The sequence below is a fragment of the Rhopalosiphum padi genome, chromosome 3 (assembly GCF_020882245.1).
Source record: "Rhopalosiphum padi isolate XX-2018 chromosome 3, ASM2088224v1, whole genome shotgun sequence".
Taxonomy (NCBI): Eukaryota; Metazoa; Arthropoda; class Insecta; order Hemiptera; family Aphididae; genus Rhopalosiphum; species Rhopalosiphum padi.
Window position 1 is genome coordinate 62,596,035 of NC_083599.1, and position 19,213 is coordinate 62,615,247.

Genomic DNA, 19,213 nt, shown 5'->3' on the forward strand with positions numbered 1-19,213 from the left:
TGTATATTTTAAAATATCTTACATATAATAATAAAGAATTACAAAATAAAAAAATAAAAATAAATAGTAAACAAAATTCCATATTATTTCTATATAAAGTTACTAATTAAATAATTTTCGAAAGTTTGGATCACACTTTTAGACATATTTTGAACATTTAAAAAAATTTGACACATTCTATGTAAGTACCTTATTAATAAATGATACGCAATAGCCAAGTGACGTTTAAATTTTAAATAATGTCTAAACATAAAAGTATGATTGGTACGAGTAATGTTAATTGGAAATTTGTATATTTTTGTATAAAATGCATTTCAAGCCCTGTTAAAATATATTATAATATGTATTACTTATTCTATGTTTGCTATATAGATTATAAATATTCCTTTTAATAATAAAAAATATGTATTTAATTTCTATTAAAACCGACTCACAGTGGCAACTATGCTAGTGAATTATCGGGGCTTTTCCAAATATGGCTGGTAGTGGGTAGCGGGTTGTACATATACAAATAATAATTAAAGTTATTTCTGTTTAATATAATATTGTCTGTAGAGATAAAAAAATAATTCAGTAATATTGAAGACATTATAAAAAATAAAATCGAGTTATTAAATAAATAACTATTATAAACTATGCATATATATATTTTTAATTTTAATATTATATTCTGTTTTCATTAAGTGCAAAATATGAGCTATTTTGCTTATAACAATTATTAATTTATGGGATCATGTTCTATAAAGCTTCAAAATATGTATGCATTTATAATTGAATACTAAATAATATATCCAGAACGAAATATATTTGAGGACCGGTCAAATAGCTTTCTCAGACCGAATTTATTATTTTTATAGTCCTTTACTAACTTTTTTAGCTGATTATAAAATAAACAGCTAACGAGGTCTCTTACTTAAGACGTGTCATCGCGTATTATTTTTTATGATTTGCAAGGTTTGAATATTACATAAGTTATACGTACACTGTTTTTATTATTATGGTAAACTATTTCGGTAAGACCCAATTACATATACGATCATTTTATTTCTTGCGAAGATAGATCCACAAACATTGTACATGGATATGGAAAAAATCGCAAATTTTTTGGTGAACACCACATAGCGCAACATTGGATAATATTTATTATTTTTTTATTTTTTTTTATTGCGGTCAATTCTTCCACACCCTTCTTCTTCACTTCTCTGTCTCAAAATGACCGTCGAAAATTGCTGCGCGGCTACGCGGGAGAGGGGACCCTCCTCAAAACTGTCTTTATAGATCAACCGATTTTGTACGGTGAACGCGCGTGGGCCGCCGGGCACTCTGCTAAATATAAATTTGGATTTCGTCCAGGTAAGACGGCACAGCGCAGCGGAGAGTCTGCCAAGTGGCGGATAATATTCAAATAAAATACGTATTATGATACAATATTAAAATATTAGGTACGTACGCCGTGCCACGGAGTTCCCGCAGTCATACGTCACACGCGGTCGTTTGTCGTTGCGGTCGCTGTGCCGTAATATTATTATTGTTTTGCGGACTACGTTCAATAAAATAATAATAATAATAATAAAACACGACCGTGTCCGCTGTAACGCAAGAATAATAAAATATAAAAAATCGAAATACGAAAACCGCGAACGGACAATATATTATTTATCGAAACGTCAAGACGATAATAATATTAAAACGTATAACGTTGCACGGTTAGCCGAATTCCGTCGTTATATTACAGTATAGCGTAGTAGATAATAATAATAATATATACGTATAATACGGTACGGGCAAACCTCAAGTGTTGTGGGTGCGTCGAATTTCGATCGAGGGCGGCGGTGGTAAATTTATTTTTCCTTCTCAGGACGAGATACCCGAGAGCGTCGGTCTCGCGCTGGCGACCTGCAGCTCTGCCCACGCGATAATAACACCGTAGAATATTATATCATATTATATATATATATATATATATATATACAACGTCGTCGGGCATTACCGTCTCAAAAGTACAATAGATTGCAATAAGTGACATAATAACGTTACGTCGCAGTAGATAGCCGCACGCGGGACATCGCATAGTATTTCATCGCCGACAATCATCATGTCTTGGTTTTTTTCGGCCGACGATGACGAGGAGGACGAAAACTTGCTCTTTAGCCCCGCACTCATGGCCCGGAGGGCCAGTGAGAGTTGGATCGATACACCGCCAATAGAGGTATCTTTAAAAATGATTTTTTTCGAAACTGCGTTTTTTTTTTTTTAATTTTTTTCTATTGACGATAATATTAATAACGTCGACAGCCGTCATCGTACCGTCGAAAGATTGTCGTCTCGCGGGCGTCTTTGGACGATATAATAAAATAATGTATTATGCGGTCGTCAGGCGGACCTCGGTCGGTTTTTAGAACTTTTGGTCGGCGTTCAACGTGTAGGCAAGTATACGTAGGCAGTCGTACGCGCTCATTTCGATCGTCAATATACGTACGTTTTTGTCGTCCGATAATATATATGGTTTCGCATGAATCAACAAAATTCGTACAAAACTACAAACACTTACACGCAGAAACTATTAAAGTCTAATAAACGCGAAACCTCCGCGTAAGCGCCCGAACGGAAAATTCTCGAAAATCTGATTCCATTTTAAGGCTATAAGTTTAGTAGTAAATTGTACATTTCCAATTATAAATACCGTCTGAAAGTCTTATTTTTTTTCAGACCTATCAGTATTACCAATTATTGTAAATATTATTACACTTAAAACTCAAAACCGTTCAACTATTATAGACCATAGTGGCTTGTCTTCTCAATTATTGTTATTTGAATCACCGTCGGAAAGTGACAGCGACGATCTTTAACTTTTGTTCGAAAATTATCTAATGACAAAAATGACAATGTTTTCAATATTATCTAAAGCTTTCAATAATTTCTAATGTTCTTACTGTAATTGTATCGCATATATTATTATTCTCGTTAGACCTTTATAATTTTATAATCATTGATATTATAGGCGCCTACTACCTGCACAGTATTTATATAATTTGGCATTAAAACTTAATAGAACAACAATGGTATTTTGGATGACCAATTTTGAGAGAATATTATGTTTATGGCACGCAGTCTTACGGTACTATTTTAAACTTTAACTTTCTCTAAGACGTATATTTCCCTTCATAGCAGGGTGACCGCTAGACCGACAATTCTGAACACCAAAAAATAATTAACTTTAAGTGTATACTAATATTATTTAATATTGTACATCATTTACCGCAATTACATTCATCAGATATGATTTTGAGGTGTACACAGAAGAAGGTCCTAAACAAATGTTATATTAACATTTACAGAGTTCTATATTTAAATAGTACCTATACGTCTGATGTAATATTATTCATTTTATCAACAAATACGATGAGGTCAAAATATCGATTAAAGTTAACTTAAATTTTAATTCAACAAAAGTATACAATTTTGAAAAACAAAATGTTTCAACTGTTCGTTTTCTTATGACAGAGTTGTGATTCCTCAAACCAGAAAATATTTGCAGTATAGAAGCAGGTTGTTAAGTAAACATTAGTATTTTTTACGCAATGACAATGTGATTAGTACGCGCCTATTATTATCAAAAAAAAATATAATGTAATTAAATTTAGGTTTCTTACTATTTAGTGGAATTTCTCTTAGGCGCTTACATCGCTGTTGTATTAGTGTCATAATTATGGAATTTTTGCCCGCTATGTGAATTTTGTCCAAATATTCAGGAGAGGGTGTTAATTATTAATATTCATTAACCAACACTGACAATCGTCTAGTGGTTATCATCGTCGTTTTAATGTTATTAATTTATTCACAAAAAGCCGTATCGCATAAATGCATAATTCTGTAATCCAATGGCTGAGTATTAATATTTAATATAATTATTATTGGTTTAAGCAGCGGAAAACAATTTTTTTGTAATCTTAGCTATGTTTTTAAGTGTTGTACGCATATGGAATAAATTTGAAATCATCCAGACGGACAATGGTCGATTTCATTGGCATAAATAGCGTTTATTTATTTATTTTTTTATTTTTTTTTTTTTGGTTGGCTGGGAAGGGTAAGGAGGATTGAGTCCAATCCGATATATCATAAAAATAACATGGACTTTGAAAATGTTCTCGCTTCAATTGGATTAGCATTGCTATATTTTATGAGTAAATATATTTTTGTCAAAAAACTAAATAATAAAGTTTATATCATAATATATATTACGGCATACAGGATTTATAAGGTTGTTTATCGACATGATACTACATAAATACGTTATAATATTACCAGTTACTGCTATAGCACGTAATATATTATGCAATATATACAGGGTGATTCACTGTGCATGTTCACCCCTTGTTTTCTTTAATATTATACCTAAAGATTTATTTTCAAATTTATGATTATTTTGTACTACTTAAATTTAAGGAGTGTCATTATGTGAAGATGAAAATTCTGTTTATAAATTAGAAACCTCCCCGCCCTTTCTATTGTATATTATTTAATAAATCATTTTTCTGAAAACTTTGATGTATCAAAACAACTATTATTTTCAGTATTTTCGAGTTATTAAACTTTGTGTTCTAAGAATAATATGCTTATGAAAATAAATTTAAAAGATATTAGTTAATATCAATCCATTAACATTTATTATTTGTAAAAATAGTTTATGATGCATTTACTATACACATAAGACCCAATATATCTAAGATCTAACGAATATTATACATTTTTTTAAAACCTTTTATTAGGACTATTATCTTAAATATATTAACTTAAAGTTATCTATTCAAATTTTAAATAACATAAATTATATTAACATTTAAAAAAAAGTTATCAATAAATATCAAAATAAGGTAAGGGGTTCTTGTTTGAAAAACAGATATTTGTATTGTCACAGAACACTTTTAAATAGTAAGAACATTTTTGAAAATTTGAAAATGGCCTTGTAGTATATATAGGTATATATTTTAACATTCCAAAAATCAAACTCAAATGTATTAATGAATATAAGTGATCGTGCTTGGTGAATATGCTATATGTACAAAATATATAGGTAGTTTATTAATTAATGAACCGTTTGAAATGCTGACTGGTGTCAATATCATTATATTTATTAACAAAAAAAATAGATGTTCTTTCGTTACGAGCTCACTACCGCAGTAGGTAATCGTTTTTAGTTTTTATTAATTTTTTTACATATTTTCATTAATTGTTTCTAAAGTAGTTCTGGGTTGGCCGGAGCCAGTAGAACCTCTCCGCTGCTGTTTCGCTTAAATTACGGCAAGCAGAATTCATTATAATATTATTATAAAGGTACGTATATTGTTAATTACGATGTTATACCATCAACTTCTTCATAATATTCTCTTCATTATTACCTATTATCAAGTGCGCTTATCGTATTACGCAATATACCTACTCCCATTCAATATTAACCGGCGGTATAGTCTGGCTGAATGAAATCATTATTATTGTTTAGCAATCTATGTTCATATAATATATATGTATAGGTTATATATATTAAATAGTACGTCTGATTATTCAATATTCCGTTGTTTTATAAACACAACGATTGTCAGGACTCTAAGTTTTTCTGTCCACCGACTCGATTATCCACCAATTATATACTCACAAAAACAAAAAAATACAACTCCTCTGTACTCGGGATTAGAATTTTACAACAAACAATAATAACTCGGAGGCGATTGCCTCTCGAATCCCTTTGCCACGTCATCGCCACCGGGGTCTGCGTATAACAAAGATATTGTATTATACTATACTACTATAAAATATCATTACCCGTGTAGGTACCTATATATATATATATATTATACACCATAACCATTATTCGCGTCTCTCGTTTTGCCTCGTACTTATGATACTGTAACACGGAGGCAGCTTACTACTTATGAGTATTATACTGCAGCATTGTTCTGCTGCAAGGAAACGAAGTACGCGAAAATCGTACGCACTCAGTAATAAGACCAGCCATTTCATCTGTTTATCAAATAATATATCGTTCACTTCCCACAATCTAAATTTTACTAGGTATTATAATATTATAATCAGTCTGGAGTTACTTATTATAAATTGCGATATATATATTATAATATATGCGATGATTTGTTGACCATGCTCACTACCGATGAGCCTTTTTATTTCTTTTCCAATACTTATGAGCCTTAGATAGTGCGGAAAGAATTTGCAATTTATAAAATATTGTACCGGTTACTATGTGTTTACAGCAAAACCATGCTTGCCGGGAAAAATGTATGCTGTTATATTATTGGGTTTAAACGGAATATTTTTATTTGCATATGTTACGACGACGACGTAATACGCTAAATTATATTTTTATATCAATTTTGTTTCTCGTTTGACATTCTTTCCCCGTACAGTGCATGATCTAGACGTCTTGTAATCGAAGGACCTCAGAGAAATGTTAAACATGGATAAGATTTATTATATTATTATACACGGGTACATTCTCAAAACACCACTCGAAGGAAAAAATTCAAAATAAAAAAAAAATCCCGCCGATAGATGAACATGATGATATAATAATATCATCATGTGTGTAGATAATATTATTGTTATTATTTGTAATTTATTATTAGCTAAACCGTTAAAGTATCCGAGTTCGTACAATATATATATATATATATATATATATATATATATATATATATATATATATGTCCACTATTATTATTTTTTCTATTAAAGAATATCATATAATGTAGCTGCGTAGTTTGTTATTTTTGTTATAACCACGATGTCCTCTCAATAGAATGAAGATAATACGTATGAGTCATTGTATTTTACTGGCAAGATAAAATATTGCATTAAACCGTTTTTATTTCCTCTGAAACGATCGTAACGAACGACAACCTAATGCGCACATTTAAAAATCAACTCTTGGATGACGAACAGAATGAGATTTATAAATATCACGTAAACTGAAGAATTCGGTGTTCAATTAGTATATAATATATAATAATATGATATAATACGTATAGTATACGTTGCTTCGGCAAAAACATAACCTGTTACACGTATCGATGATGGAAAGGTAAAGGTCGTAAACGACATTTGATATTTTACGCATAGAGGGCAGAATTCTGTATCTGTATGTACAACTAGCGCTGTTTTTTTCTATGATAATTTAACAGCAGTTTATTATTATTTGAAAATTTGGTCTAAACGCCATAATAAACGACATGTTAGTGATTTCGTTTTTCGCATTTCCCGAATAATTAAAAATATTTGGAAAATGTTGTTCACGACCTTTTTGCATTTCTACCATCGATATTATGAAACATAAAATCGTAATATTATATCCAATATATCCATTGCGTTTGAGCTATTTCCACGAGACGTATCGAATTCGAAAAATATACTCATATTTTGTGGCTAATGGACTTGACGACAAGCTAAACATTCTTTCGGCGACCCGATAAAAATCGAATCACGTAATAAATATAATATGCGACACAAAAGAACTATAGAAAAACTTAAAACTTTTAACTTCTAAATTTTGCTCTTCGACGGAGCAAACTCAGGACAAAACGAATTAATTTATTATACCTACGTATATCGGCGGCGTCACGCCGCTGTCCTACATTTTTGCTTCGAACATACAATTCTAAATCAATACACCACTAATAATAATTATTATTGAAAAAATAAGATTCCCTGAATATCCACGATATGGTTTATTTGATGTCATAATAATTACAGACAATGCGATTAGGTGTGTTTGCTTGTTTTTTTAGTGTAGATTATAAAAATATATTATTGCCGGAATACGCGAGAATAATATTATTTATTTATCGATGCTGATAAGTGGTACAAACAATTTTTTACCTACTCGAGTTGTCCTTTTTTTGTCTAGACGTAGTTTAAAATTTAATGATGAGGTTTCCATTTTAAATTAGTCATTTATTGCAAAGGGTTTACATTAGGTTAAAAAATAACAATATTATAATGTAAAGGTCGTCTCATTTTGATTGAGTATTTGTTTGAAAAAAAAAATATAACTTTTACAATAAATCACTGTGTTTTAAAAGGGTTAAACAATCAATACCGATTGACTTATTTACATCCGGACCCTTGTAAATCTAATAATACCAAATCCAATGTCCTCGGGAAAAATTAATTACAATTTGTTAAATGCAGCGATGAATAATATGTACTCGTAATTACGGTGTGTTGTGATCTAACTGCAATTAGGTCGTTCCTCAAAAGGCGTGAAATGTCCCAACGCTTTCATAAAAAGTATCGCATTTTTTTATACATTTATATTTATATTGACAGCCTGATATTACAGTAGGTAGTTGTGATAGACAAAACATGAACATCGTTAAAACACGCCATAGATTAATTAAGTGAATTTTTAACCAATATGTATCCGCATATGAGTTACATTTTATATATGGCTGAGTAGGTTTATATATTATTATATGTCTAGGTAATATAATTTTATTAACGTCAGAATAAACACTATAATGTAACAAGTACTGCAAGTATAAAAAGCACCTAATAAATTTCCAATTATTTCATTATTATTTTTACACATTTTATGATACAATAATAATATTATGTTCGGTAGAGGTATATTATAACTTATGCGCAGGGAGACCGGACACGGTGACTAAAATGGGTGTTGGCAGCTGATCGAAAAAATAAAAAATAGTAAAATGTTTGTATCAGTAAGCAGTGTGGCGCTTGTGTAAGTTTTTAATATAACCGAACCATCCAAAGTCTTACAATATGAAAATATTATGTAAATAGTATAACTGTGTGTTACGTAGGTACATAACTAACATGCATGAGTCGGGCAAAAATCGAGAGATTTATGTCTAGTGAATTACAAACAATTATTGCAAACACGCGGTATCAAAGTCGAAATGTAATGGTATAGTATACGATTTACACGAATATATTAAATCTTATAGATTTACGAAACATTTGCATAACGACAAAAAATATTATATTATATTATAAATTGTGAAATAGGATAGTTTGCTTTGATTTTTTGTATGTTATGGCATAGTTGTTATTTCAGTTTCAAATACTCGACATCGTCATACACCTTTTGTGATATTTTATCACCTAGACATTTTGTTTGTGTCGCACACTATGCGAGTCTCATAACACCTCTATAAATTTGCATAGCGTTATTTCTACTACTCTAAAACTCATCATTCGTAATATTGTATAATATCGTCATTGGTGAATTTATTTAAACGAAACGGGACGGTCGCAAAAACCAACAATATAATATTATGAATATATTGCTATTGTGACTCGACTGATAAACCACTATTAATAGTAAATTACGAATATGAATAGTATTATTAATCACGTAATTATAATTAATATATTAAATTGTACTGGGGTACTGTGTAAAGTTTGAAATAGCTTTATATAATTTCCGCCGAAAAAACTAATTAGCAAACAATTTAGTTTTTCATCAATTTAGAAAAACTTGACTGAACAACTTTGCTGAAAACCGTTTTTACAGCGTAATAATATTATTATAATCGCTTTCATAATTAATATATTACACACACCCCGGTCCATAGGTTACCGAAAAAGTATAAAGTATGTATTTTCAGGAAATCTCGTATTGATCGTGTTCAATGTTTTTTTTTTTCACTATTAGCCGTGGTTTGTTATAGCTTTTGATTTTGTCCGCACACAGAGTTTACATAACTTATTATACGTCCGATTCTGTCACTAACCTAACATAACACGTGTAAGTTATACAGTGCTTTTATTTAAACGTGAATCGAATATCGCACTCAATTTATTTTAGAAGACAATTTTTGGTTATAAGCGTGACTCGTCGAAACTTTAAAATTCACTACAACCGGGTTTAAAATATAAATAAGACGATATATTTTATTGTTATCATAGGTTAAAACTTAAAGATCAAAAGTTTATTTAATTCAAGCATAAAAGTGGGAACAGAGAATTTCGGGATTTATGCAAAATTTAAAGTTTTATAAATTATTCAAAAAAAAAAAAATCTAAATTATTTAAATGTTTTGATTTTAGAAGTTAACGTGCTGTATATTATAATTTATAATTTATGTAAATCACTATAACGTATTAAAAAAAAGGATTGTGACTACGGCTGTCGCCAATAATGTGCATATACAATTATAACGAAAGCACGGTAAGATTGTTCATATCATGACCAAAGATAACAAATCATTAAAAAAATTCATATATCGTTTTAGACTGTTATTAAATAAAAATAAGCTTGTTATATATAGATTCTATTGAAATGTTTTTGATATTTTTTTTAAAAATAAATATTATTTAGTATGAAAATTATAAAAAAACATGCATCCTAACATTAAGATTCTAAAATTCTAAATGATGTTAATAAATTATATATATATAAAAAAAGCTGATAGTTATTATTATTTAAATAGAATACTTAGTAGTATATTATAATATCATTATCAATTATTATATAAAACATCACGAAATTCGTATAAAAATACTAAAAATAGGTTACTTATATTGAATTATTATGTGATTCATAAATTCGTTTTCAATAATATTTAATATTATTTCGGACGTGTTTAAAAAATATGGTCTTTACATTTATTATAATATAGGCATCTAATAATAATTATCATTATAGCGTCACGAAAAAAATAATATTTACGTGTTCCTACAGTTTCATAACATAATACTTGAATGTCATCGTATATACTCATTTTGTATTTTCATTTATTCAAAACAGCAAGTCAAAATTCCTTGTAGTCAATCTGGATTGCACCGCAATATATATGGTGGCCGTATATCGGCATATCACTATATCAGTATATGTTGGGGGCAGACAGTGCGTACAATAAATAATTGACCATATGGTCTGACTGTAGCACCGACTTTATACTATTGTACCACCTAAAACTTATAGCCTACGATATATAGAGAAAAAAAACTTAATCGGGCATAACACATAGAAACAAAACAAAAATCACTAAATTTATGTCCTTATACTTTGAGAAACCTTTTACGCTCTAAAGTGCTACCAAGAACTGAAATCCTGATATGTATAAACAGTAAATACATAATAAAACCATTCATGACGTATGGTATCCAACTTTAGGGTATAGCCAAAAGTCAAATATAAATATCCATCAATCCTTCCGATCAATACGTTTACGCATTATCATATGTGAACATTGGTGCGATAGCGATAACTCTCTAGACAACTACTTAAAAATGCCAAAACTTCCTAAAGTAACTACTCAATACAACAAAAAATCTCCACACCACCACAAAAAACAACACCCAAATCCATTTATTCCCAATCGTACCAATCACTATTTAATCCTATCATTCCCCCGACACTGTCTAAAAGGCAACTGTCGAAGAAACCTCTTAAATAAATAGAATAAAAAGTTTTGAATAAAAAAAAACACATCTAATTATAATGAGTTCTGAAATTTCAAGTGGTGTCCAAAATCTAATATAACTTTTACGCATTGTATTGTTTGTCCTTTCTACCTGTGTGTAGATTGCAGACATTATTTTATAATAAAAAACACCTAAAACTAAATCACACCTTGTGTTGTAAACACATTTCCTAATAAAAAATTATATATATAGAGTAATATTCAGATTCGGTTACTCAAATATTTAATATATCAATGGTATTCAGTACAGTTTGATACGACGATTCCTATAGATAATTTATTCGTTTTTGAAAAGGGTTTCATGTTTAATTTCTAATCTTATTTCGTTGTTAAATTATTAACTAGTTTAATAGGAAATATTATGGGTATACTACAAGAAAATCCTACTTAATAAACAATTAATTAATTATCGGAAAACTCAATTTCTCACGTCTTATTTATCTTTATGGAAATTATAAGACGATAAGACGTAGTCCTCAAAAATTAGTACTTGAACACGTTCAACCATACTCGTAAGTGTTATAGCAACAAATAACTATAGTAAGGATAAAACAAACGTTATTAAAATTAAAAATGACAAAATGTTGGGATTTGTTTCATATATGTTTTTAAAAAGGATTTTATTGCAAATATTAAAAAAAGCAGTTAATATAAAAAATTAAATAAAAGACCAACCTCCAAATCAATACTAAAACCATGCTTACCTCAATATATTTTCATAATAGACTACTAAGAACTACCAAATTGTACAGAAAACAGACTATACCTTCCTATAGACAAGATATTTATTATTTTTCTCATCCAATTTAAGTAATGTTTTATAAAACGTAGGTTATAACGTCTAAAATGGCATGTAATATTACATTTTTAATATTGTAATTGTAACTTAAAAAAAAAAAATAGGTACCTATATTGAGACTAAAGTCAAATAAAAATAGATAGTTAAATGAGTACCATTCTGATGTACATTAGGTGTCAAGTAGATCACTATTATAGGTGTGTTAAATTTGAATTCAATGATATATTATTATCATCGTATAATATGTATTTAAAACGATTCTGCGTGGAAACGAGCCTATATCACTGAAAGTGGTATGTTTATTTAATATAGGTATTAAATTAAACTATTTTAATTTTAGTATTATTGTAGGATGATATAATTTTTTCAGAAAATATTACATTTAGTATTTATTTTTTATTAGTATTTAATTATTAAAAAAATATCGTATTTCTATGGTTATTCGTTTTCGAGTCGAAAATTGGATTTCTGTAAAAATTCCCGTTTTTCCTTAACATTTTGTTTGATTTTCCCAATTATTAAAATAAGTACTTGAAATTTTTAAATTTGACTTTTCCAAACTAAAAACTAGACTCAATTTGATATCTAAAAGCACTTCATTTTAAAAATCAATATATTCATTGCTCCGCTCTGAATCTAAAATAAATTATGAGATTCTGCAGCTGAAAATGTTTATTACCTTTCATTTTTATGAGGAGTAAGTATTTTAGTACTAAAATCACATTGTGTGCAGTAATAGTTGACGTGCATTAACATATTTAAATTAATTTTTATATTATTTCATTATTATACAACATCCATCAACCATAGGACCACTTTTAATATAAATTCTTGTATTTAATTTGTATTATATTATACCTACGTATTATATTAAACCGCTCAACAATTTATAGCGAGACTTTATCTTTTTAAAAACGTTTGAAATTTCTATTTATTTATTTCATAAAGAGGGATGAAATGAAAACTACACATGCATTTTTTGAAACGAATCAACAACTTAAATTATGCTAAATAATAAAAGTTTTGGATTCAGAAAATAATAATAATAATAATGACAATAATACGTAATATTATAATACAACATTATAATATGATTGTATGTATTGTATATTGTATACGTATTCACATAATGCACTTCTAAGATATGATATTCCTATAAATTATATTATTTTTTTCTTAGTTTATTTCAAAAATCAGTTTTTAAACAAGTTGAACTCGGTTTTGACGTATCATGAGAAATAATATTATATGAATATAAAATATGTAATCATAGTATTATATATTTACGTATATTAATTCCATAATTTATTGTCAATCATATTTAAAATTTAACAATTATTTTATTTTATTGTCTTTGAATTAAAAATAATCAATCATAGTGACAACAGTATATTAAAATTCCTCACAACTAATAGTAAAGACGGACGAAATAATAGGACCTTACAACGGCATATTAATTACAGCGGTCAATATAATATCAACTGTATGACAATAACTGACAATAATGACTTTTAATTAAAAGGAAATATGGTTTAATAGATTTGTTCATTCGTTTTGCATCACCTATGAATATTCTGGATTTAAAAAAATTGCAAAATCAATAATAATTTGTATTAAATTTGTGGGCTCTGAACCAAAACATTTAAAAATGATTTTTTTTAATGGTATACATATATATTTAGTTATTAATATTCTATAAAGCTCACAAATAAACAATAATAATTTAGGTACATTATTTAAAGAGTTATCAACAACTATAAACCAACATAATTTACACATTTGTCATTTAATAAATTTTGATCGAAATAAACGTGGTCTTTCGATTCTTAACATTAGGTAGTGTTAAAATAAAATAACTTCTTTCTACGCATTATAATCAAAAATTACTAGTTCATATGCATTGTATCGACCACGCAATAACAATAAGATGATATTGAGTACAATATTATTAATTATTGTACTTTTATCAACTAAATAAATCGTTCTATAAATAATAATACCATCATATTATTTTAGTGCAAACACCGTGACACGATATTATCATATTGCGTTTAACTGAATTTTGTTTACTAAGAAACATGCATTTAATTAAAAACGACACACATTTCCGAGTGAAAAAACATATTGTCTCATTATTTGTCTCTCGCAGACATATAAAACAATTAGATAGCCGACTCGATTTCATATCTGTTGCATTGCCGCATTTCGTCACACTGGAAATGTTTATAATATAAGAGGTATACCTACGCGGCTTATCGCAGGCAAAGTGATAGTGTAAGTTTTATACAGCTCTTATGGATCGTTTTAAAATATTATACACATCGAATATCGATCGCGATCTATTATTATCAACATAAAAGTAATGCTATCAACGAATACGTTGTCGTGGCGTTTTATGTAAACATTGCACTGGCCTGACAAATAGGGGAAGCCGCGTACGTCGTCAGAGCTGTCCGTGTTATATGGCGAGTCGGTTATATAATATTATAGTGGTCGTATATTATTATTATGTCTGCGGTTAATATTTATTCCTTAAAATCGATCTTTTGAACAATTCGATGTTTTGAGATAGCACCTTTTGTATCGATTCCACGGTTCGATCGATTACGATATGGAAAAAAATAGATTGGCCAGAGGGTCAAAAATACTGCAGAGTGAGTGAAAATATTCATAGACCGTGATTTACGTGATGCATCAGCGGCGGAGGCAAAAGGGTTTTTCAATATTCAGACCGCGATATTATAATAACTTTTGTCGAACACGTCGCCAAAAGGGCGGTTAAACACGGTGGTACACTCACGGGGCGCCGGCGCTCGCCACTATGGACCGACTTTCGATGATAATATTAATATGTTAAGAGGATTACTTAAGTGCTCTTTCCGGCGGCGGCGGTGCGCTAAACGTTGAAACGATGAAAGTGTCGGGATTATAATGATAAACGGTTGCCTCCGTTTGCGTATCCGAATACCCTCATACATCGCCACGTCGTTTTTACCTATACACTTACACTACGCGTATCACCACCAGGTTCCACTTATTTTCCAACATCCCATAAACTGAGCACCGGAACCAGTGCATTCGGAAATCGTGAATATGAATGTTTATTCTTTTACGTCAAACAGTAAGGCCCAGTAATGCCGATACGACAATACATTATAATAGTCTCTCCCCTCCAAATGAAGTTCTTCACGAGTCAGAGCGTGTCCCGAAAAAAGTAAATAAAAAGACGTGTTATAGATCGTCAAAAATTAATATGAATCGAAAACCGTGCCAATAACAGTGACACATTGATCAGTCAATCAAAATACCATTATTTTGACGTATCACTCGATTGTTAAACATATTATTGTTTGACAACGTTGAATCATCTTCTGATACTTTGAATATTTGATAAATTATGTGTGACTTTATTATATTATTTGACGTGATTTGGCATACATTAACCTCTATTTATTATTTAAGTATTAAACGCGAATTGTTTGCGCCATCAGTGGCTACAATTTTGACGAGACGGGGGACACATAACAGTTCAGCACCCATTAAACTTGTCCAGTTTTATTCTTATTTTTACGACCGAGTAGATGAGCGTTTTGGTAACTTTAAATTTGCATTTTTTAAGAACTCGTAGAGTGGTAAAAGAGAGAGGCTTAGTCCAACATTTTTTTTCACGATTTCAAATGTTGGATGGTTATAATAAATTATTGTTTAATATATAAAAATACAATTTATTATTAAACAGCTTGAATTTATTTTGTTGGGTCTATAATCAGAAAAATGTTCGACCGTAGACGAGGTGCATGTGAACTGTTTTTCGTATTTTGTTTTAGCACTACCAGCATTTTAAAATATTTTTTGATCTATATTAACCGTATTATTTTTCCGCTGTATCATAGTAACACTGTCGATTCTATAATTTATATTTTTGAGGGTCAAGTCTCATAATTCTCAACAGTTATTATACGTTTCGAAAATTGGCGGACAACCTTGACAAATCATTTTTGTTCGACGAGAACAAATATTAATTATGATTTAATTTGAACAATTGTCTTAGCCGGATCAGTGTTCAAAATCAGCTGATCCGTTTATTAAATACTACACTACTACACAGTTTCGTGAACGATATACAATACGGAACCTATAATACACGATGCTGCAGGCTAACCTAAATGCTGAACAACACTGTAGGTGTATTCGTTTTACTCTTAGGTAGACAGAGTCAATAAATACATTAAGGTCTACTGTCCCACAATATTATTATAGAAAACTCGAAATTTTTACATAGAAAACATACAGGCTTCGGTAAGGTTTTTCCTTAAACCTTTTTTTATAATTGAATCTCATCACATATTGTTCGTTGATTGAACCATAAATGCAATGTTTCCTGGGGAAAAAAACGCCGCGAAACATTTCAATATTTCCAATTATTCAAAACACTCATACAACCCCAAACTTCAGTCCTACTTGAATTCAACTACGGCGAACGGCATCGTCGAGCGTGATGTTTCAAGTACCTACCAATCTAGCTTATTTGCAACTTTATAAACTACGACGGCGAAAAAATCGAAATCAATAAATTTGAACAATATTTCGTTTTTGCGCTGTTATGACGATCGAATAATATGCCGTGTATTAAATGAACACTATAGGTATTTACGACCAAATACGAAATGACTGTTGTAGACACAAAATGAAAATAAATACACATCACAATCGTTGCAGTGAGACTAATACGTTTCTCGCATGGTCCGGAATAAAATCCACCGTATTTGCCGATGACGAGTGAAGAGTGTCGTAGAATTTTAATCGGCGGTGTAAAACGTTTTATTCGTAGTAATCGAATGTCACCCGAGAACATCATCCCTTGACTAATATAACCACTTTATACACTCATATTATGTCGGCTTAAATTCTAAATGTTTCACAACGTCCGTGGTTGTAATCTAATACATATTAAATTTGCAACAGACGCTAATATTATCGAACCGTGTCCTCGTGACGTGACGTTTAAAGTGAAAGATATTACCGTAGAATGTGTGAGGCGAAGTCTATAGAGAACCGTGCAGACGTCTGAGTTTTAGGAATTCCGGTAGATCGTTTTTATTTTTTAATGTTAAAAATGCTTACGCTATCATGTTTATCGCGGTAATAATAATATAATACCTACCTTTTATAAATTATGTGTTTCTATATTCTTTTCAAATGTAATAAATCAACAGTACCACCTATCCTGTACATGTATCGTGGAAATATGTTTTCAAGATTTTTCTTTGAATCCTTTGTGACTTATACTTTTTATGTGCACACCGTCGGATACAGAAATAATTATGCACTATCTAGCTGCTATGACTCAATGGCAGTATACTATGTGACGCGTGTACGTAATAATAATATGACTACGACTTCAGAATAACAATAATTTCATCGTATACATGTTGTGTGCTAGCTATTCGTTTAATTAGTGGTATGCATTTTGCGAATATACATTTTTTACATACACACGAATAGTCGTTCGTTATAGGTTTGGCATGCGACTAGACGGATAAAATAGAATACTCATGCGGGCGGTGACGACTTTTAAACATTGAACACAAGTAATGACAAAAGTGTATATTTATAAAAAGATAATTTATTCTTTGTGCCGACTGAAAAATAAAAAAATTGATAAAATGTATACACTGCGTGGGGTGATAGACGGAAGAAATAATCAATGAGAGCTAATGCACTTTTTTATTGGTAAAGACGTAATCCAAGGAATAGTAAGGATATATATTTCTTGTTTGTGTTATGTCAATTTATAATATATAAAAAAAGTGCGATAATTTAGTATCTACGACAGCACCTATTTAAACTCTATTTTACACGAGTTTATGGCTAGTAACTTTTTAAAACAATGATTATTTTTTATCTCACCCCCCTCCCATCTTGTTTTATTTTATTTCTAGAAGTACACTATTTATAGCATCTGCAAACGGAATGTACAAGCACTAAACGGATGAAATATATTTATATATATTATATATATTTATATTTATAAATCTGCTTAACCGTCCAATGTAAAATATAATGTAATAATATTATGAAGATATTATTATATTATTACAGCATAATAATATAATATACCTATTACTTATATAAAACGTTTAGTTTATGTTTGCCTCTTTCGCAGGGCTAAGAATCAAAGTTATGTATAAATTGTCTAACGCTTGCATAAAATATTATTATTTTAATCGTATTCTATAATATGTGGATTTAATATCGTATATGGTGTGTATGTGTGTGTAAAATTGGTAATTGGCGGAGTGCGTTCATCGAACCGCACTCTCATATTTGGTCGCCCAGCGCAAAATGATGAAACGAATTTCATTTACACGAAAAATCAATTAACGGCCGGTAGTGAGAGTGTACACTACCGAGATTAATACTGCCATTCTCGTGATATGTATAATAAATACGAAATCTGAAATAACATATCACCTGCAACAGTTGTATATTAATATATACGCGTACGTGATACACCGACGTGCAATACTATATAATAGTATAGTGATACAACAATAATATTACGAATATAAATTAAATTCTAGTCTTGTTCGTTTTGTGGCAGCGAAAAAAGCATTGCGATTATGACATGACAGTGACGTAGCCAGAGGGTGGCTGAGAAAGTTGCAATCCCCCCTCCCGGAAATATTAAGAAAATTTAAAAATTACAATATATTATATTATATAATATAACGGTTTATGAAAATCGCAACAAAAATCTTAAATTGTAATTTATAAAAATTAACCAGCCTCCCTCCCCCCCACACCGAAGAAAAATCCTGCTTACGCCACTGTGACATGATTACAGTAGAAAACAAAAATGATAAGTTAACACTCATCCAACGACCTAAAAGAAAAAAATTAAGTATTGACATTTAGACTGAATTTTGATAATATTTATAATTACTCTCAA

At 29.9% G+C, this 19,213-nt stretch overlaps 1 protein-coding gene across 1 annotated transcript in view; it reads left to right on the top strand.

The window, feature by feature from the left end:
* Positions 1–1,448: 1,448 nt before the first annotated feature.
* Positions 1,449–19,213, top strand: part of LOC132927722 (uncharacterized) — a 57,833-nt gene continuing 40,068 nt past the window's right edge. The window contains exon 1 of the mRNA XM_060992308.1: positions 1,449–2,209. Coding sequence (XP_060848291.1) covers positions 2,096–2,209 — 114 coding nt within the window. The 5' untranslated portion in view covers positions 1,449–2,095. The remainder of the gene's footprint in view (positions 2,210–19,213) is intronic.